The following is a 21,448-nucleotide window of genomic DNA, read 5'->3' on the forward strand; positions in this document are numbered from 1 at the left end:
CCCTGGGGTATTTAAAAGACGTGTAGATGCGGCGCTTAGGGACATGGTTTAGTGGGCATGGTGGTGTTGGGTTGATGGTTGGACTCGATGATCTTAGAGGTCTTTTCCAACCTTAATGATTCTATGATTCTGTGATTCCAGAGGAGACAGGATAAATCACTGTGTCAAGGATACCTATCTCCCTCCTTGGGTGCAGAGGAAGCCTTGCTGTTTAGCACTGATTAGATGCCCATATTTGTGATGGCTAATGTTCAGTGATGTGAACCTTACCTGAGCTGTTCACATGAGGCATGTGAATGTCCCTTTTCACATGAATCAAAGCTATGGACCATGGGAGAGCAAAATCTCCTAAACCATCAGCTGTGAATAGCATCACATGGCACTGTCTCCAAGGAAAGGGAGACTTGTCAGTGCACCACAGACCTTTTGTCTATAATTCATCTTCTGCAAAAAAAAGTAGTAAAACCCCCTCAGTTCCAGTGTTCTTCCATTGACAAAAGCAAGTGGGAACAACTGCTGGCATTACTGAAGTTCTGAAGGTATTGTGGTGATGTCTAGAGAGACCTGGCATCTCTGGGATCAGAAATCTGCTGTGTAAAGAAAAGCATTGGAGTGTGATACAACAGGGTCTTTTCCAAAGAGGTGGCCATCAAAACACAAGATGAAAGGCAGTGGGTAGGTGTGATGGGCAGATACAGTACATGAGAGAGCAGTGAAACACGTATGCTACTTGTTACAACAACGGTATAAATCATCTTGTAGAATCATAGAATATCTCAAGTTGGAAGGGACCCATAAGGATCACAAGTCCAACTCCCTGCTCCTCGCAGGACTACCTAAAACTAAACCATATGACTAAGAGCATTGTCCAGACGCTCCTTGAACTCTGACAGGCTTGGTGCTGTGACCACTTCCTTGGGGAGCCCATTCCAGTGACCAACCACCCTCTTGGTGAAGAACCTTTTCCTAATGTCCAGTCTGACCCTCCCCTGATGCAGCTTCACTCCATTTCCTCGTGTCCTATCGGTGGTCACCAGAGAGAGGAGATCAGCACCTCCCCCTCCTCTGCCCCCCCTTCAGGAAGGTGTGACTGAGGTCAGTCGCCCCTCAGCCTTCTCTTCTCCAAGCTGAACAAGCCAAGTGACCTCAGCCGCTCCTTGGTTGCTTTGGATCACCTTCTGAAGATGAGTGGCCCAGTTTTAATAGATTTTTGCACAGCCCACATCATGGGCACAAGGGTGTACCTTCCTGAGGTACACTTTTATTCTTTCCATTTCCACTTTCCCATGTGTTAGGCAGGGTTAATAATACCAGATTTATCATCTCCTGGCGACTGCAAACACTCAACTAAGTGCCAACCTCCACCACAGAGCACCTAAAGCTGCTCAGTGGTTTGACCCACCAAGACCTAGTGGTTGTCCAGAGGATTGACTGCTCACTTGCAAACTTTTCTCAAGGAGAAACAGAGGGACAAACTGCTGACCTCAGCTTTTCTGCAGTGGGAGCCTCCCAGCCTGCAAGGTGCTCTGCGTGCATATGGACGCAGACGAGCATGCCTGCACAGGTTTGGTTAGGTAGGGCATAGCCAAGGGATCCCCAGGTGCTTAGGTTGGCTCTGTGTAAAATCATGAGATTGCATCAGGCTAAAGTTAAATTATTTGAGAGAGTGTGCGAGAAAGGGCAAAAAAGAATTAACAATATTAGAAATGGATTTTCTGTGGGACTACTCCGCTGGCTGCAGGGAGCTTGCGTCTGTCTAGCTGTGTTTGCAGGAGCCATGGGAGCTGATGGTGAGACCTGTTTTCCTGTGAGCTTGGCAAATTTGCAGAGCAGCCAGGAGAGGGTTAAGGCCTGCGCTGTGCTTACAGCCACCCTCCATGAGCGATAAGGCGCCAGGGCTGAGTATACAAGAGCAAGGAAACAAGTAGTCGATGTGTCTGTATGTGTTTGTGTGTTTTAGAAGGACTGTAAATGAGGTTGGCAGGGGAAGGACATCTGTCTGCCCTGCTGCTCTGCTCTGTCGAGGCAGCGGATTTCTTCAGCTCATCCCAGCAAAGAGGGAGTTTGGGTTTGCCCACCCGCCTGCCCTCCTCCTCCTCGGTGCAAGGGGAAGGGGTATAGAGGTGCCTGTGAGAGCAGTCACAACTGGGCCGCTAGCCCAGGCAGAAAAGCCAAGACTGGCTCAGCAAGTGACAGGAAATTAAGGAAAATCTTTGCGCAGTAAGAGGAAAAGCAGCCCATTTAATTGCCCTTGTCATGGGAGATGTCTTTATTTAATTGACTGTTTCTCCCATGACTGACAGGGTTTATACATTTGCATTTGAATTACCCAAGCTGTCAAGCACTGATCATACTTCCCCACTGTTTTGCTGACATTGTAAAAAATCGAAATGCCCTGGTGCTCATGCAGTGAAACCTTCCTGAAGTAATGCTGTTTTTACAAGTACACAGCAGAGTAAGTGTAAAGTGTAATTAGAGTTTACAAGCAGCATCTTTACTTTAAGCACCTTGGATTATCTGGATTTTAGTGCTGGAAAACTGCAGCAATGCCTGCCAGCCAGAGCTGCCTGCTGGCCCGTGGTAGAAGGGAATGACGGTATAGTGAAACACATGGGGTGACATTATGCGTGAGGTTAGGTGGCTTACCTTGGTAGGACCAGCTGCAGACAGCAGGAATTGCAGTTGTGTGGGAGACCAAATGAGGACGTTAGCTTTGGAAATGTTGACCTCAGTGCTTGGATGCAGGGATGCTGCAGTGCCTCCAGCTGCGCTGGGTCCCTTGGAGTGGGTCACAGCCACAACTTTTGATGTTCCTCCGAACTCACATGACAGTTTGTTTATCTAAAAAATACAAAAAACTTCAAACAACCCTCTCTCCTAAAAAAACAGTGGTGGAAGGAAAGAAACGAATCCAGAATTTCTAGAAAGATACTTTTAAACATGCAAAAATCTTTGTTTAGTGGACTCATCTCTTCCATGATTTGGATGTCTCCAGCCCCTACTATTAATATTACATACAATACCAGAGGAGTAGTAATATCTACATGTCAGTTCATTTGTTTTATTTTACAATCACTGGATTATGTCTCCACAAGAGGATTAAGGGTAGTGTGCCACCCCAAAATAAAGCTATGGAAAGCCAAACCAGATTTCCATTGAGTTGATTTACAGAGTGACACTTTTTTTAATACCATCAGTTGTAAAGTGTCAGGTCCATAGTGGTTATGAATTTGTTCTGGGCAGTCTAGTCACAGCATTCATGAAATCCCTTCAGGTCACTAAGGCACTATTTTGGGGCAATCTACTTGTGCTGTAATTTACTGTGCAGCCTTGGGAAGGTTTTGAGAGGGTGGTGGAGAAAGCCACTCTCTGTACTACAAAAACAGCCTCTAATCCGGTCGATGCAAGCTGGCAGAGCGAGACCCCCACGCATACATTTTGGATCACTGACGTGATCTCAACCAGATCATCAGTCCTTCCAAGCCAGGGAAGAAAACCGGAGGGGCTTCGGACCCCAGCCCAAAGCCTTCCCTCCCACTGAAGCACCGGGCAGCCCCTCCTCGACCCTTGCCGCTGCCACGGTGTCCCTGCTGCTGCTCTTCCTGTGCTGATGGCACAGAGTACGTGCAGAGAGAGATACACGTACCTCTCTCAGCCAATGTACAGAGTCTTAGATCCTGTGTTGCTGGCCACTGAGTCAATATAATATAAACACTCAACACCCTTGGTTTTATCTCTCATTTCCTCAGCCCCTGCATCCGTCTGCACCAAGAGAAACAGATCAAACAGCACAAACTTTCTGAATATCTTGATTAGCTGGAGCAGATGGCCAAAACACAATAGATGCACTTCTATAACCAGGAACATTAGAGCTCCCATTTTTATCAGTGGGACCCGTGCACAAATCCAAGGTTAGAGCCAGTGCTAATGTGCTGGACACTGTCAATATTTAAGCAATCAAAAGGAAGAAAAGTTGGATTACCTATTGTTTACATTTCAGTAAAACCTAAAAACCCCAATCAGTTGTCATGGTCTCACGGTACGAGGTGCTGTACACACCGTTAATAAGGAGAGTAACTGGCTGCGGAGAATTTGCCGGCTGTGTGTCAGACTGAACGTGGTGGGCTGGGACGTCAGCATCGCTGCAGGGAGATGAGCCACGGTGGTCCCATCAGCTCAGGCGTTAGTACTTGGCATTCAGATCTAGACAACAGCCTGGCCGAAAGAGTAGATGGGAGTTGAGCTGGAAAAGGAGAAGCAGGCACAGCCTGTCCTGTATGTGCAGTGAAATGTCCAGTAGCTGCTTTGCTTACAGACAGCCCTTGCAATAACCTGTTTTATTTTTTAAGAGATTCCAGTGCTAGCCCTGCTAAGTCCCCTCACCTTGTTTCTCACCAGTTCCACACCGATGTGCCCACCCCACCCCATACCATGTAAGACACCAGGGGCCATGAGATCCTGTCCAAACTCCTGCCCATAGCAGGCTCTTCAATTCGCACCCACACCTCCTGTTGCATATGACCTCGGGTGGAGCAGGAGTCTGCTCTGGGGCAGAAACCGAGGGTGATGCCTGGGCCCCTCGCAGCAGTGAGGCACCAAAAGGCAGCAAGCCAATTGCTGTGCTGTAGAGAAAGGCAGAAAGCTGGAGTCCCTTGCAGGAAACTCCCCTCCTGACGCCAGGCTAGTGATCAGTTTAACCAGAGTGCAGAAGACTGTGGAGCATCAAAGGGAAAAGTGTTGTCAGAGCCCTGCCTATCCTGTCCTTGCCTGCCCTCCAGCTACGGCCAGTCTCTGCAGCTCCGTGGGAAGGCAGAACGGAAAACAGTACCACAACACCCTGAAAGGAAGAAACGTTTCTTCACACCTGCAGACAGCCCTGAAGCGTGTGATTTAGTCATGGATAGCCAAATGACCTGGGACAGCCAGAGATGCGGATGCTGGGCTAGCACCAACTGCACTAGCCATCCAGTTCAGTAGGTCTTCTTGCCCCAACCTGTGCACAGAGGCTGCTGAATATCTCATAGCATTTGGGCTAAAGCAGAACTTTTCAGTGACACCAGGCAACTTTCTGAGTATTCAGACTAAAGGTGCACATATCACCCTGTCCCCCTCGTGTCTCCGGCATCCTATTATCCTCACTGCTTAGAAATTATGTCATATTTCAAATCAAAATTCGTCTGACCTCTAAGCACTGCATAATAATCTAACTAATAGCGTGACTGAAAGGCTGAGAGAGCTGGGGTTGATCAACCTGGAGAAGAGAAGGCTCCAGGGAGATCTTATTGTGGCCTTTCAGTACTTAAAGGGGCTTATAAGAAAGACGGAGAGAGACTTTTTACGGAGGCCTGTAGTGACAGGACAAGGGGCAACTGTTTCAAACTAAAAGAGGGTAGGTTTATATCAGACATAAGGAAGAAATTTTTTATGATGAGGGTGGTGAGACACTGGAACAGGCTGCCCAGAGAAGTTGTGGGTGCCCCATCATTGGAATGTTCAAAGTGAGGTTGGACGGGGCTCTGAGCAACCTGATCTAGTTGAAGATGTCCCTGCTCATTGCAAGGGGGTTGGAATAGATGATCTTTAAAGGTCCCCTCCAACCCAAACATTGCTGTGATTCTGTGATAACAGCAGTCAAGGATAACACGAGACTGTTCAGCCCCAACATGCAGCTGAAAGTTCGTATAGAGGTGATGGTCTCTTATGACACCTATGTTTACCGAAGCCACAGAAAGGACTTAAGCGTCATATAACTGACTTAGCTTTATAGTAGCTAGCTCAGGTACTGATTACACTAAAGCCATGACACAGTGAGAATGGCACAGGATATCTCCTTTTCCCAGGTGCAGAACAGACACTCCAGTGTCTTCTCTTAGTCTCCTCTTTCCTCCAAAGATCCCCAATTTGGCATAATCTGCTCACTTGGGTCCTAGATATACTATTTTACACCTGTCTGAGTTAAAATGGCTTCTGTTAGACTATGGCCATTTATCCCAATGACTCTACAATATTATTACAGCCTGGTCAGCCACTGTGTCATCTGCAAACTTTCCCAGCAAAGGTTTTATAGCCTGCTCAAGGCAGCTGATATATCCAATAAATAACACTGCAGCTAGAGCAGGTTCCCAGGACCCAGGCTAGAAATGGCTCGAGGCACTTCTACCTTTTTACTGGCATGTTTGAGGAACTGCTGGGGAGGCCATGGGGCTTGGGGTCCCCATCTAGCACGGCTCCACCTCCCAGACCAGGACTGCTAATTTTAACCCTTGTCCCATGGGAGAGGGGCTGGGATTGCATGGGCATGGATAGGGGAGGGAGGACCACATGTGCCCTGGCACACGCATGTGCATATCTACATGCACAGTCACCCATGCCAATGTGCCCATGTGGGCTGCGCCTCCTGTGTACACCAGCATGGCCCACACCCTTTTTACATCACCTGCAACGTTGTGACAAAATTAAAAAAAAAATACTAAATCTGCCATGCATGAAACAAGACAGACTGATATTAATTATCATCTGTTAGTAGGATTAAACTCTCCATTATTTTATCTACAACTGGCCTTGGGCAACCCAAATACTTGCAGTTTTCTCAGTCACACCTTCAAGCTTTCCAAACTTTACAACTTCGGAGCCACTTCTTGGGAATTTCTCCACTTTTTCAAGATTTGTAAAAAAATTGACACCAGTTGTTCCCCAGCTGGTTCCTTTAATATTCCTAGGTGTAAATTTCGCAGGCCTGCTGGTGTGAAAGTGTTTTGTGTTAGCAGGTGTTGGCTCACATCTTCTTTAATACAGCTGACGAGTTTTCTGCTGTATCTATAGCACTGCACACATGGTATAGATACCTCCTCCACATTTGGTCTTAAAGACACATATCTAGTCATTGCTTTTCACCTTGTCTCATCATTGTTCATATCTTCACCATTTACATGTATGCCTGACTTACCGATTTTTTTTGTTCCTGATGTATTTAAAAATGCACGTTTGTCAGTTACACAGTGACCTTTGACATTTTGTTGGCTCTTCTAGCTTCCCTTATCAGTCACCGACATTTTTAAACTCCAATATTTGCTGTCATTTACTTTTCCTTTTTTCCCATCTGGTGTATTTTTTTTTTTTAGTTACTTCTTTGAGGTTTTAGTATGATTCCTCATTTTCTCTTATTCAGGGCAGCTTTTTGCCCTGCACATTTTTTTCAGGGCAAGGTGGGGGAGACAAGGGAGGAGGCTGGGGCTCAGCTACTCATGTATCATTAGCATGCTCCCTTTACATTTATGTTCCCAATCAGTTGATCTGACAGCTGCTTTTAACTTTAGGAAACCACCTTCTCTAAAGTTCCATATATACATATTTTACCTCTCCACCTTCCCAATCATGATCTGACAGCTGCTTTTAACTTTAGGAAACCACCTTCTCTAAAGTTCCATATATACATATTTTACCTCTCTCTCTCACAAATTAAGATAAGCACACCATGGCTGCTATAGTTTAAGGAACTGCTAATTTTAAGGTTAATGATGAACTCTTCTTTCTCTGCCAGAACAAGGTACAATATTGATTTATTGCACATCGCAGGCAGGACTTTTTGGGTTGAGAAACTGCTATTTTTAGAAACTCCAATGAGTTTCTATAACTGGCTCTGTGAGATATCCAGCAATTATACCACGGGTTTAGGTTACCCAGTGATGCTGTTTTTATGCACCAAAGGTGGTGCTTTCAGGAGAAATTAGGCTGATTCTGTAGTCAGACGAGGGGTCCGTGTCTGAACCCGCAGGCACGCCGAGCCCCTAGTCCCATGCCATTGGCAACCCTGGTGACTTGGGCTGAGGCAACAAAGCCTTGGATGGAAAGCATCATCAGGGCTTGCTCCTTCCCACGCCCTGTGGCCCGGGTGCCAGCACCTTCCTTCCCAGCTCAGCTCCGGGTGCACACCCCATTGCAACCCCGGCACCAGCAAGCTGCTCCGCCAGGACGTGATCCGGCAGCATTCAGTGTGAGCACGGGCACATCCCTCTGCCTGTACCGAGCACTGGGCATGTAGAAAGGTACGCAGTGATTAGCTGGCGCTGAGGTGCTGGGGCATTGGCTGTGTGGGGGAACTCACTGGTTTTGAAGTCAAAGGATGTTTTTAAATTAATGGGTCCCCATCCTTCTTCAGACAGCAGGTCTCATATCCAATTGCAAGGACTGTAACAAACTGTGAGGCTGGCCGCACTGAAATCTTTGACTTGGGATCAGGGTTTCATTTAGAGACTTGGATGAAGATCACCTACAGGGAATAAATACCCTGGGTGCAAAGGAGGTATTTCTAGTAAGGAAAGCATCATTCATGGGACTCCCACTATTTCCTGCAGTAACCTTTGTATCCATTGTTCTCCATATGCGTAGTTAATTTCTGATATATTTTATGCTCTAGATGGTCATGGTTAGGAATAGCAGTCACCATCAAATGGTTACTATTTAAGCTCTCCTTCCCCAATGTGTAGTGCAGTTCAATGGTCTCTAAAAAACCTTGTCTCAATTTTGACCTTAGTCATTCCTGGACTGAAATTCCCATTCATCCAGATTCCAGGATGATGTATCAGTATGCAGGTATACAGACTGAAATTTGAACACACGCTTCAAAAAGTGAGAACCATGCCACTTCTGTCAATGCCTCCTTTTTCTTTCCACTTAAATGATAATTAATAAAAAGAGAAAGTAGGCAGTACCTGCCAATGTATGTAAGACTAACCCATTAGAGATGTCATTGTGCCCATATGCAATTTACTAAAGTAAAGATTTTAAAAGCAGATGTTAACCCAAGAATCATGCATAATAATGATAATCTTAACTAAGTATGCGGAAAACAGATAGACCCAGAATAGACTGTCGGAGTGTGTTGATGCATTAGACAGTGTAGCAATTTTGTGGATTTATTGAATTATTTGTCTTCAGAGCTATAAATATTCATAACATTCATGGTGGAAACAATAAAGAAAGTTTGGGGCATTGCATTTCTCATAAATTTCTTCTTAGTAAGACTTTTCCTTTACCTTCCAAGTGGAGCTTCGTACTCAACAAGGCTACACATTCTTCATTTATGCAGTCTTCGTGTAGCATCAACTTTTTCTCTGTTGCTTGAGGCTTGTTGCATGGTAATTGAGCCAGTCCTTCATATTATGTGGGCAAAAAAATAATGTGATACTAGTAGGACATAATTACAAAATTTTAATGAGAAGATTTTCATTCAGTCTCTTCATGGGCCAAGACCAAAACAATGTGCGCACATTAAGCTTATAAATGGGAACAGATGACTGGGGATCAGAGGAACTGTGAATTGCATATCTTTTCTCCCTCTTTCGGTTACAGGTGGGAACAGAGGAAATATGGGGACATGCTGACTGAGAGGCAGTTCTTTCATCACTACAATAGGAAGTGGTTGCAATTTCAGGAGCTCATTTTCTAGAGCTAGGAAGAACTTAGCATTTTCACTTCACAGTAATTTATATGAATATTTTTGTAAGACATTAGTCCATTCCAACTAATCCCTGCTTTTTTATTTAAGTGTCAGGTTCACATTAGCTCAACATCTCAGAATAGAGCTCAGTTTAAACAGATGCAAAAGTTTGTAAGTGGATTTCTCACTTCAGAGAAAAAACAGAAAGCAGCAATATGGCAAATCTTTCCTTCAGCCTGATGCAGTCTAAACACTGGGGTTGGTAATGAAGCAAGGGCAGGCAAGCCTGAGATTTTGTTTGAACAGGTTTTAATGCACTTGTTTTTTTAAACCATTATATAAATTCAGGAGTGGGGCCCAGGATCTTTTTAGGTAAACAGTGTAGGACATAGTAATGGATGATACTATTAGAGGAAACTTTCCTTGACTTTAAAGTACTCCTTCAAATTCATTTTGGAGGGGCAGTGTCCCATTTCCCTGTAGGAAGGATGGGGAGGATTTTTTTTCTCTTCATGCATTTCTTGCAAGCGTGAGGTTGAGCTGCAAGAAGATAGGAATGCTTGGAAGGACTGTGATAAAAAAGGGCAGTACTTTGTGTCAGAGCCTATTTCAGCCATTTTCTCTTGCCACACTCCTACTGCTGAAAAAAGTAAGGGAGAAGGAGTTTTGAAAGCAACTTAGTGCCTCTTACTAAGTCGAATTCAACAGATGAGAGGGATGTAGTGGCCAGCACATAGCTGCTATACAATCCTTGCTGTCATATTTGATCACCAGGAACATCTCCGACAGCCACCTACCTGTGTGACCAGCAGCCTTCGCTGCCGTGAGGGAGGGAGGTTTCTTTTCCATTGTCACTGGCAGCAACTGCAGTTATTACAGAGGACACAAATTATTTTGGCTGAAATTAAGATCTACTGACCTACCATTTGTAAAGACACTGCAGAAGGTGGTATCTCCCATCTTAAAAAAGCCTGTCTCTTTTTTCGCACCCCATACCTACCAAGCATACAATGAGGGCTGTTGTACGGGCCATCTATATTAGCTTTAATTGCTGACGTAAGGGAAGGGGGAAAGGCATTAATACAAAGCAATCATAAAAGAGGAAAGCACACTAAGGCTGCCTACAGCACCAGCTTCCCCACACAGCATAAAGTTACCTCCCTAAAAAAACCAAAAAACAGACAGTGAGACATATGGAGCTAAATTAATTTAAGATTCAAGGGAAATATCTGATTTTCCTCCCATGCTTTAGTTGCTTTAATTTTTGTGGCTGTTGTAGCAGGCACAACTAAGTGGATAAAGGTGACAGGAAAAAAATATGAGGGATGCACTGGAGCTGCCACCTTAGGGATAAGGTCCTTTCTTCCCCGTTGTAAGAGCAAAATTGCAACCCTTCATATCTCTATGCTTAGGAACGTATAGGCAATATGTATTTGAAGGCAAAGTCTGTTTATACTTCAGCTGGTGTGTATTTTCTTGGCTCAGCTGAGGAGCACAAAGACAGCTAAAATATTTTGCACCAGCAGAGAAGCTGCATCTAGGAAATTTTGACATCCATTTGGGGCCTTATTTTGACCTGTGTCTTTGGACAGTATATCTGTAACTGTCTTTTTCATTATAAAGCTACTTCTGTGTTTATATTTGAAGTTGTGGCTTTGGGGCTAAGTGTACGATATTAACCAATGTTTGCATAGTCAATGTTTTAGAGTACATTAGGTGGTGTTATCATTAGTTACATTATTGTTAACACAAGGATAATGACACAGTTTTCCAGTTTCCCTGGCATATTAACCTCAGTGGGAAAAGTATTTACCACAGAAAAACCTTGTGTGTGTCACATTTTAGTGGTTTATGGTCATTTCAGTAGTTTCGATTGTGAGAAACAATTATTCAATGAGCACAACAGAGATCCTAAGAAACGTGTATAACACATTTTCCAGGATTCAATGGAGAGGCACGCACTCTGTGGGCTCCTACCAATCCCCAATGAATTTTGGGGATTAGGTTAAGAAGTGATCATGCATTATATGTTATTGAATTCTGGCATTCTGGGTTGAAGCAACCCTCTCACGAGGCTCCTCTTGGAGGCCTGGAGACTGACCTGGAGAAGAGGGACAGCACCGGAACCACCATGGCCGGTGGAGAGGAGGATTGCCCTACAAGGTGAATCCTCACAGTGCCTCATGAACTGTGATTATATTCATTGCACTTAAGATAGCCCCATGGGTAATTTCTTTGTGTGGGCTTCTTTGAACGAGACTGTGAGACACAGACATCACTGGCATCCATCTTGGACAGAAGGTCATTGGTAGCTGCTGTGCATGAGGCAGGTTGCTGCTTCACAAGTGCAGTGGGAACAAAGAAGTTCAAAGACTGAGCAGTAGTAAAGGTCAGCGTCTCTTTCATATTTCCTATCAGACGGGCAACCCAGTCATTTTCATCTGGGCCATTTGACAACTGGAGAGAGATTGGAGCTGACCCAACTTCTTGACTGTATCATTTTTTATTCAGCTGAATCTGCAGAAGGCATATTTTTCTTTTTAAGTTTTGGCCTTTGTTGTAAGACGTGGTTTTTAAACTTTTTCAAAAATTTCTTTAGAAGCGGGTCGGGAAAGGAGTTCAGCTGAAAAAAAGTTATATCCATCAATAATTAGAGACTGAATGTGAGAGCAAGCAGAGGTGGTCAATCCAGAGCCATGTCTGGATCTACTGCAGACAAGCTGAGCATGCAATGTGACACGTACTCTCAGAGCCCGTGTCACCGCATGGGTTGAAAATAACACTGTCATAAGACCTTTGCATGAGGGCTCACTCAGCTGGCCACCTCGGTCCATGGCTCCACTGAGGTATAAAGGCATATTCATCAACGTCCCCTTCAAAGTGGATTGGATTATTCAAATGTTAGATGTTAAATATGGAAAGTTATGTGCCTCAGGCTAACTCATTGAAAAAGAAGTTGCAGAGGACAAAGCTGTGGAAAGCTTGAAATAATATTTGACACACAAGCTGGAAATACAGATGCTGAAAAATAGGACCAGCTGCTGCTCAAATCCAGTCTACCTTGCTGAAGTTCTTCAGAAATGTCAAATAAATTATGAAATCCAGGGCTGACCCTATCAGGAAAGTGGTGTGGAAAAGTAAAGGCATGAAGGAGTTTCTGAGCCCTACTCAGAAACCAACCAGGAGGTGCAGCTTTTTTACTCCCTGAGCACCGACCATAAGCACATCTTCCAGTGGTCTCCCAGCCCAAGCCCCAGGCCGGGGGTCAGATCGCTCATGCCCCATACCCTTACACAGAGCAGCCCCTGCAGCTGCTGTCCAGAACCCAAGCTGGTGTGGGAGAGTATAGCTGCTGAGATGCAAGCTGAGGAGAGACCCGTCGACGCATCGGCAAGGTGACTGGAAATGGAGACTCCCACCAGATCAATACTGATCAATTAAGCATTAATACTCAGAGGATAACAGATTACTGAAGATTTCTGAATCAGTTAGCCCACCATCAAAGAAGTCATGCAGATAGTCAGCAAAATAATTTGATTCAATTGTCAGGCTCTTAAGAAAATATCTACCTGTGTTCCCACATCTGAGAACCTACATTTTCAAAACCTATTTTCTAGCTTTGTTTTTTCTGTTTTATCTTTTTGTGCTTTCAGCCTCCCGATCTGGGTCTACACTGAGTCCCTTGCAAGCAAACCATCCCTCAGATCTTCTTTTATATCTGCTGTAGCAGGCTTTAAAAAATAAACTAAATGCCTTATAATCAGTGCCAGCATTCCTAGCCATTTCTAGTTATGTTCTTTCAAAATTATACTGTTTGGAATGCCATCTCTAATTAAAATGTACTAATAACTTAAAACGGATTCATTTTCTGACTCCCCCTATTCTATTAATGTCAATAAAAATAAAACAGAATCTCTCTTTCTCTGTATTCTTCAATTCATTCATGTTACTGGAAATCAATAGTGGAAAATATTCTCCCAGCTGGCTATATTATGTAAGAAAATCCCTGAAATAATTATGCTAACATGCCATGTTGATAAGCATACAATAAGCACCTGCTGAAATACCTTTGAATTAACTAAATTTATGAATACCTTGATATGTAATTAATTTCCTTTTGCATTTATCTTCCCTAGGGTTTACTGAAATTGTTCAGTTATCTAGTTTTTCTGTCAATAATCTATAACTGGTGAATCAGACTATAAATTGAGCTATTTCAGCTACATTGTTTTAGTAATCTGCCCAGCTCTTCCCTTTTATTACTGCAATAGTCATAACATCGTATTTAAGTGCTGTGATTTTCTTCACCTGAGATGATGATCTTGCACTGGAAGATTGTGCTTTGTAGTATGACACCACTTAATCCCCAAGTTCAGAGTGCAAGTTAAAGAGGTGCTAAGCAAGCCTGAGAAATACTGTGTCTGGCTGCTGCAGCTGTACAGAGGGAATAAAGGGGAGCTGGAGAGCTTGGAGAATAAGTGGTTAAACAGAAGACTATTGAGCAAGGTGTTTGCAGTCCATTAAAGGAAACATTATCTACACAAGACACCTGTGGGATTGTATGAAGAAACATCTGCAAATGACGAGATGTCCAGATACAGTCTTTATAAAAATAAATATAAATAAATGTAAATGTAAGTATGTATGCACTTATGTATACATGTATATACACGCATATGTATAAAATATATGCATATAAATATATGTGTATATATAAAATACACACACACAGATGTACACACATATACATACATAGAAGGAAAGGGTAGGTATGCTGAACAGGGTATTGCTTATAACTAGAAGTTGAATGTGTGCTCATCCTGAAAATAAGGCAATTACCCGGTTAAAACAGTGCAGGACTGATAGAGTCCTCTCTGAAATGCTGAGCTTTAGGATAACGCAGGCTACAATATGTAGGGAATTGATCGTGTACATGAAGTGCCCCTGGTTTGGGCTGCCAGACGGATGGACCCTACTGCGTGCTCCCTGGTCTCAGGCAGGGCGTTATTCTTGCTACCTCTGCTCCCGCCCCAGTGGCAATTCGGCTGGCTGAAAGAGCTGGGATCCTGGTAGGAGATTAGAAACGGACTCTGGAGCAGCCACATGGGAATGAGGGATGTACCCTGCCATGCCAAAAGTGGGCTGGGACAGCCTGGGACCCAGGCACCCATCAATCCCCAGAGAGCTGACAGTGACCAAGGAACTTTAGCCTGGAGAAAAGGAGGCTGAGGGGAGACCTCATCGCTCTCTACAACTACCTGAAAGGAGGTTGTAGCGAGGAGGGTGTTGGTCTCTTCTCCCAAGTAACAGGCGATAGGACGAGAGGAAATGGCCTCAAGTTGCGCCAGGGGAGGTTTAGATTGGACGTGAGGAAAAATTTCTGTACTGAAAGAGTGGTTAAACACTGGAACAGGCTGCCCAAGGAAGTGGTTGAGTCCCCATCCCTGGAGGTATTTAAAAGACGTGTAGATGAGGCGCTTAGGGACATGGTTTAGTGGGCATGGTGGTGTTGGGTTGACGGTTGGACTTGATGATCTTAGAGGTCTTTTCCAACCTTAATGATTCTATGATTCTATGAACCAAAGGGGCAGTGGGCAGTGTGAGGTAGATCCTGGAAAAAACATCCAACAGATTGTACTTGTTATGATAATGACCCTAAATAATAACTTATGAAACCTGTAGATATTAATTCCTAATTATCTTTTTTCTTCTACTGTGTTCCTTATACGCATATGTGAACTGTCATTTACTTGGAGTGTACACTCCTGCCAGAGCAGGGGTCCAGCAGATATGAAGCTCTTCTGTTTTCTGGTCCTCTCGTTACACACATCAGGTTCAAATAAGTTTGCTTCTTTCATTTTCTTGGATTCTAAAGTACAATTTTCTGAAAGGCTGAAATCATGAAAGACAAAATTGCAAATCAAAAAAGGTCTTCTACGTATCTAACATAGCAAGCAATAATTTTTTTTTTCTTCAAGAAAGTCAGTTAGCAGCTCTGGCTACTTAGCCTGGGTGCACTGAGTTATGGACAACTCTTAATTGCCAGCTACACCACCAAACAGCAATTACAACGGGCAACATGTTCTTTGTAGCTTGAGGAAATATGAGATTTGGCTTGCAGGAGGCCAGTGTACTCACAGCTTAAAATTAAATGTGTGGCAAAATCTCAATCCAGTTTCCTTCAACACTATTCTGTGAAGAGGTGTAAACTGCTGTATGCTTTTGAGGAAAAGTCTATGATTGCACCTCCTATCTTAATGCTATTTGGACACATATATATTAATGTCAGGCAGCACTGTGCTTTGTTGAGTCGATTACAAATTAAATGAACTCAGAATCAATACACATGAAACTGAATGGACCTATGACAGGTGGCTCTGGTTTAAAATGAGAAATCTATTGCAAACATTGAAATATAAAACACCAGAAAAAAATTCACAGTCTTGAGTAAAGAAGGATTTTGTTTGGGTTTTTTTTCTAAATGGAAGGGACGAGCAAGAATACAATGCCTGAGTGTTGAGGTCAATAAATTCTTTCTTTCTTTCTCTTTTTTTTAGGTATAAAGCTATAGTAAGGCCAATGGAGATCCAAGCATCCCATGCACTGATGAAGATTTGTGTGAGAGCTGCAATAATCTGGATTGTATCCATGTTGCTTGCCATCCCTGAAGCAGTGTTTTCAGATCTGCACCCTTTCCATGACAAAGGGACTAATAAAACCTTCATCAGCTGTGCTCCTTACCCACATTCTGACGGGCTGCATCCCAAAATTCACTCGATGGCATCATTTCTGATCTTTTATATCATTCCCCTATCTGTCATTTCAGTATATTATTATTTCATTGCTAAGAATTTGATCCGGAGCGCTTACAACATCCCTGTGGAAGGAAACGTGCATGTGAGGAAACAGGTAGAGACTTGACTTTCTTCAAAAATCCACATTCCCCTTGAATCTGGGAGTAAAGAGTGAGCATTCAGGAAAATATACACTGGGTCAGACTGCGTCTGTTGTGCTAATTTTAATAGATTAGGTGGGCTAAAAGAATTAAAATGGTTGAAACAAGCCATGGCACAGCGCTAAACAGTTAAAGTATCTTCTTGTGTTTCTAAGTTCAGAGACTTTGGCAGGGTGGTTACCATGGCAAACACAGCAGAAAACCCATGCCAAAGCCTAAGAAGGTATTGACTAGGATGCAGGGAAAGAGGCAGAGCTGGGGACAGTGTTTGGAGATTGAAGCTGAGGAGTGACACAGCAGAAAAGCAAAACTTCTCAGAGTTGCTTTGTCAGAGAGAGGACCTCGGATAAAGCCTTGCTCCGCAAAGCGGTCCCTCTTCACACAGAGCAAAATGCTGGCTCTGTAATTTGGTCCTCAGGACTGAAAAGCAAATGGGAGACAGCAATGAGGGAGTGGAGGTGGGGGAAACCCCTTCTGCAAGGGCTCCCCAGGGCCAGGAGCACCGGTCAGTCAGGGCAGGAGACGCACGGCTGCTCCGCAAGAGAGGCGATGCCTCCTGCGCTAACCACAGCTCCAGCTCTTGTCCGCTGGTGCTGTGCTGTGTTGAGAAACCAGTACAGGCTAGAGAGGGACTGGGGGAGTGGAGACCAGAGGAGGACAGCGGTGGGTGCAGGGTCCCCAGGAAGGAGGACAGAGCAGGACAGTGCGGGGTCCTCACAGACGCGCTGAAGTTACGTGCCTTGTGGATGGTGTGATCTTTGCAGTGTGGAATCTCAGGAGAAGAGGAGAGTCCTGGCTTCTTCCCTTAAACCCTTTGGTCATTATAATTGTCCTCCTAAAAATGCCTCTTTTTCTAGGATCTCTGGAAGGGAGTGGTGTTGGACAGAGTAACCTGTCCAGCTGTTATTTGCCCTCTAATAAGCCAGACTGATCAATCTTCTTCTGATCCAATAGCTGATAGCCTCAGGTATCATCTTAAGACAGTCTTTGACTTACATAAGCAGGCCATTTGCTCCAGAATAATGCAGTCTTTTAACCTTCCCTTTGTACCCTTGAAAGCAAAGTTACTTCTGTTACTGTCAGTCGTGAGTGGGCATTTTTATAAAACTCCCCAAACTGTCCCACCGCAGAGCTCATGGTTGGGCTGGCTCAGCTGGGACCCATGTATTTCAAGAGAGTTTCATGCTCTGGTTGAAAATGTGTGGCTGAAAATGTGCAAGTCCTGAACCAAGTGAGGGGATTTAGCTAGGCTTTCGCCAACCTAACTCCAGCCTTTCAACCAGAGACTGTTTCCTCTTGACTGCTCCTGTTGTAAGCAACTGGAGAGAAAAAGAGTCAAATCCAGGGGGAAATCCAAATCCTGCATAAGCAACTGGGTATTTTGGGTCACTGCTTAAATTTGAATGCATCTGAGCCCTAGGCTGTCCGAGTAAGAAAGCAACAGCAGGGTAACTTGTTTCTAAACAACTTATTTACCTTGACACATTTACCTTATTTACCTTACTCTTCCTTTCAACTGAGGTGTGCTTCAACCTAAGCTAAACTGACACAAGCCATTCTTCAGCTGAAGAAATGTCCATATAATTGCACCCAGCTGACATCTGCACCTTAGGCTGACCTAACGCAATCATCTCATGTAGCCTTCAGGTGCTAAGGTGAAACAGCAGGGCTGGAAAGTTGTGTTTTCTGCCCGTTAAATGATGTGCGATCCCTGAAATCCTTATCCTTTTCCCCTTCTGAATGTGCATAAATCTTTCTCCCCTGCAAGCCATTTTTCTGCTGATTCGATGACTGTTTTGATTAGTGACAATAAAGTGAGTAGTAAAAGCAGCCCTTTCCCCCATTGGTTTTGGGGAGACAACTCTAAAGAAAGCAAAAGGCCAGGCTGCAGTCTAGCACCGTCAGTCCATCATTCCCGTCCTGCAGTGCATTCAGGAGCTATAGGTCTCCATCCGAGATAACTGGTATCGATTTCTTTATTGTGTTGCTTCCTTTCTTTATAGTGCAGATGTGGCCTCAATAGTCCTATATCAAATTAGGGATACATTTAAAAAGAATATATGGTTTAGCCAAGGAGAGCCCTTTCTCAAAGGATTTAATTTTCAGCCCTCTCTCTGGAGACATTATCATCTGGTACATGTCAATCCTTCCTAAGCTCAATGGCTGATTTTCAGTCGGTGCCGTTAAAGGGCACAAAATAAAGTCAAAATGGGCTTGTCAGGTCTCTTCTGCCTACTCCCCGCTTGCAGCCATCCTGAGAAAAGATCAGCCTGTGTGAGCTGCTCAGTTTTGATTTACCTGTGCAGCTCGGAAGGGGAGTGAGGATGGGGAAGTGTCCTGGGAGTCTGGCCAGACACCGCAGCCACACCAGGGCAGGAGCAAGTGCAGCAGGGCCAGGGGAAGTTTCAGGCCATTCAGGTCATACTCAGATACAGGGAGCGGGTGGCAACAAATTCCCTAGTAGTGCCTGGGAAGAGATGCAGGGATTACCAGAGAGAAGAACATTATGAAGCCCTGAAAAGTCAGCGGTGTTACACTTTCCGTGCCTGCAAACTTCTGGCTGTGCAACCTCTCTCAGGGAGCAGGGTATTTCAGCAGGTCTTTCTGGGCAACTCTGTCTGTCCTCTCCTTTTGGGTGACCTCTGTCACAGCTCTTGTCTTCGTTAGGAAGAAAGATGTGTTTTTCAGTGGCATTGTTATCTTATTGTGCAGCACTGGTGGACAAAAGACAAGGTACGGTTTACCTTAGCTCCCCTTGGTTAAGCAATACCTTTGGGTTGACTCCAAGCCTGTATACGTAAGTAAAACAAAAGTGAGGCTTGTCTGCGTGAAGGTTATACTGCGTGCTAGCTGACATTGTAAAAGCACCTTTCCCCGACAAGGCTCAAATTATGCTAAGAGAGATAGTCATCCATCTGTTCACCGCCTACATCTGCCTTCTCCTTGTGGCCCCAGCTCTTCCAGATGAAGGGTCCACCTCGCTGCTGCCTCGGTGTTTCTCTAAGTACAGAATTTCCTCTCTCAGTTTCTCCAGCTCCTTTGGCCTCCGAGTGCTGCACCTGATCTCTGAGGACTGTGAGCTGTTGGCAGCACTTTTGTGTACATATACCACATGGCCCCAAGGCAGAAAGTCCTGCCTCTGGGCTCTGTGAAATATCCCAGACCCCTACCCCATAATTAATAACATTAATAGTATTTATAATATTAACTTATTATTATAGTTAATATATATAAATTACATAAGATCATATATATTATGTGTGGATAACTAATGCAGGTGTCCGCACTTTTGTTGCCTGAGCTGGTATTTTACAAAGTGACAAGCCATTGGAGTTTTATCTCTAAAGAGGAAAGGAAAGACTACTTCCTTATGTAATAAATTTTCAGAATTATTTGTTTTTAGGGGAAGGAGATTGAGAAGAGACAAGGAGGGTTCTTGACGCTGTGTTCACCTGAGGTCCAGGTTGCCCTGCTCTGGCCGTGCCGCCTGTCACACACTAGCCCCAAAGCTGCAGCACCGGGAAAAATAGTTAGCAGCTAGGAATAGCTGCTAATCTGCATTTCTCTTTCTTCTTCCAGATTGAATCCCGTAAGCGCCTGGCCAGGACAGTACTGGTCTTTGTGTGCCTCTTTGCCTTCTGCTGGCTTCCCACTCACATCATCTATTTATACCGGTCCTACCACTACTCAGAGGTGGACACCTCAGTGCTACATTTCATTGCCAGCATCTGCGCTCGGATCCTGGCGTTCACTAACTCTTGTGTCAACCCGTTTGCTCTCTACTTGCTCAGCAAGAGCTTTCGGAAACAGTTCAACAACCAACTGTTCTGCTGTAGAGCTCGCCTCCTCATCCGGTCCCAGAGCATGGTCAGGAGCACCACACGAATGACCTCCCTCAAGAGCACCAACCATTCCCTGGCCACCTTCAGCCTTATCAACGGCAACCACATCTGCCATGAAGGCTATGTCTAAAGAGCACAGTCAGGGACTGCCGCATCACGTACCTAGTGCGGCTGCTTGGTTTTCCTCCATGGGATGGTGAGTAGCGCATACATGCACACACGCACGCACACACGCATGCACATGTGTGTGCAAGGAAGTCTGATGTGCTCAGAGAATTCAGAGGAGCTTGAAGCATCCAACATTTCATCCTGGGCTGAGGCATGTCTGGAGCAGCAGATCATTGAGCACCAGCCCACAGGAGCCCCCTGGGAAGCGCTGCATTGCTTCAAGACCCGCTGTTTTTACTGAGAGCAAAGTGAGCATCTTAAGATCAAATCTAGTTTGGCTCTGCAGTTTCTTCATCACTTTCAGCTCAATCCTGAACTCAGGCAGACTTACAGCAGTGACAAAGACCATTCCAGGTGCACAAAATTTGTCAGAACAGTTGCATCCAGCAGTTCATGGTATAATATATTTTGACACCAAAATAAATCCATTTAAATAAGTTAAATACTTTTACAAAGGAGTTCAGTGTAGGTCATTTACAGACTTTTCAAGTATTTATTAATGTTCTAAGTACAGTATTAATACATAGTATAAAAGATATCAAGAGTTTACTGGGGCATGTCGGTGGCTCCATCTGAAATGAGCAGTATCTTGCACCACATCAATGTGAAAGCAGTAACATGAATAAATGTGAGTTGGAATATGTTTACAGTTTTCAAATGTGTGAGCTTTTGCCATGTTGTGGAAGAGACAGCAGGGCATTTTCCAAGCATTACTATTTTGCTCCTCCTGTCTTCAAGGTGTGAGATAGTGAATATTTCATCACCTAAAGGGTACCACAAAATTTTAGCTGGGTTTGTCTAAGGGCACGCCATTAACAGAAAATGAAGCACAGCTATTTTTCATGCAGTAGTGCTTTGTAAAACACCCTAGTTTTTCAGTAAAAGCTATCAGCAATGCAAGGTCTGATCTCCAACCCACAGGTTTTTTCCTTCTATCTTCATAGAAATCTGTGGAGACAGAGTGCCAAAACTGGCTAACAGATGGAGAATCAGCTCTTCTGTAATGTTCACTCCAGAGCAGTTCCTGTGCCAGGTCCCAGCTAT

The 21,448-nt window shown here is 44.4% G+C and overlaps 1 protein-coding gene across 1 annotated transcript in view; it reads left to right on the forward strand.

The window, feature by feature from the left end:
- GRPR (gastrin releasing peptide receptor) overlaps positions 1-20,366 on the forward strand; it is a 24,250-nt gene extending 3,884 nt beyond the window's left edge. The window contains exons 2-3 of the mRNA XM_009276873.1: positions 15,997-16,348; positions 19,974-20,366. Coding sequence (XP_009275148.1) covers positions 15,997-16,348; positions 19,974-20,366 — 745 coding nt within the window. The remainder of the gene's footprint in view (positions 1-15,996; positions 16,349-19,973) is intronic.
- The last annotated feature ends 1,082 nt before the right edge of the window (positions 20,367-21,448 follow it).

This window comes from Aptenodytes forsteri, unplaced genomic scaffold (genome assembly GCF_000699145.1).
Source record: "Aptenodytes forsteri isolate BGI_AS27 unplaced genomic scaffold, ASM69914v1 Scaffold273, whole genome shotgun sequence".
In the NCBI taxonomy this organism is placed as follows: domain Eukaryota; kingdom Metazoa; phylum Chordata; class Aves; order Sphenisciformes; family Spheniscidae; genus Aptenodytes; species Aptenodytes forsteri.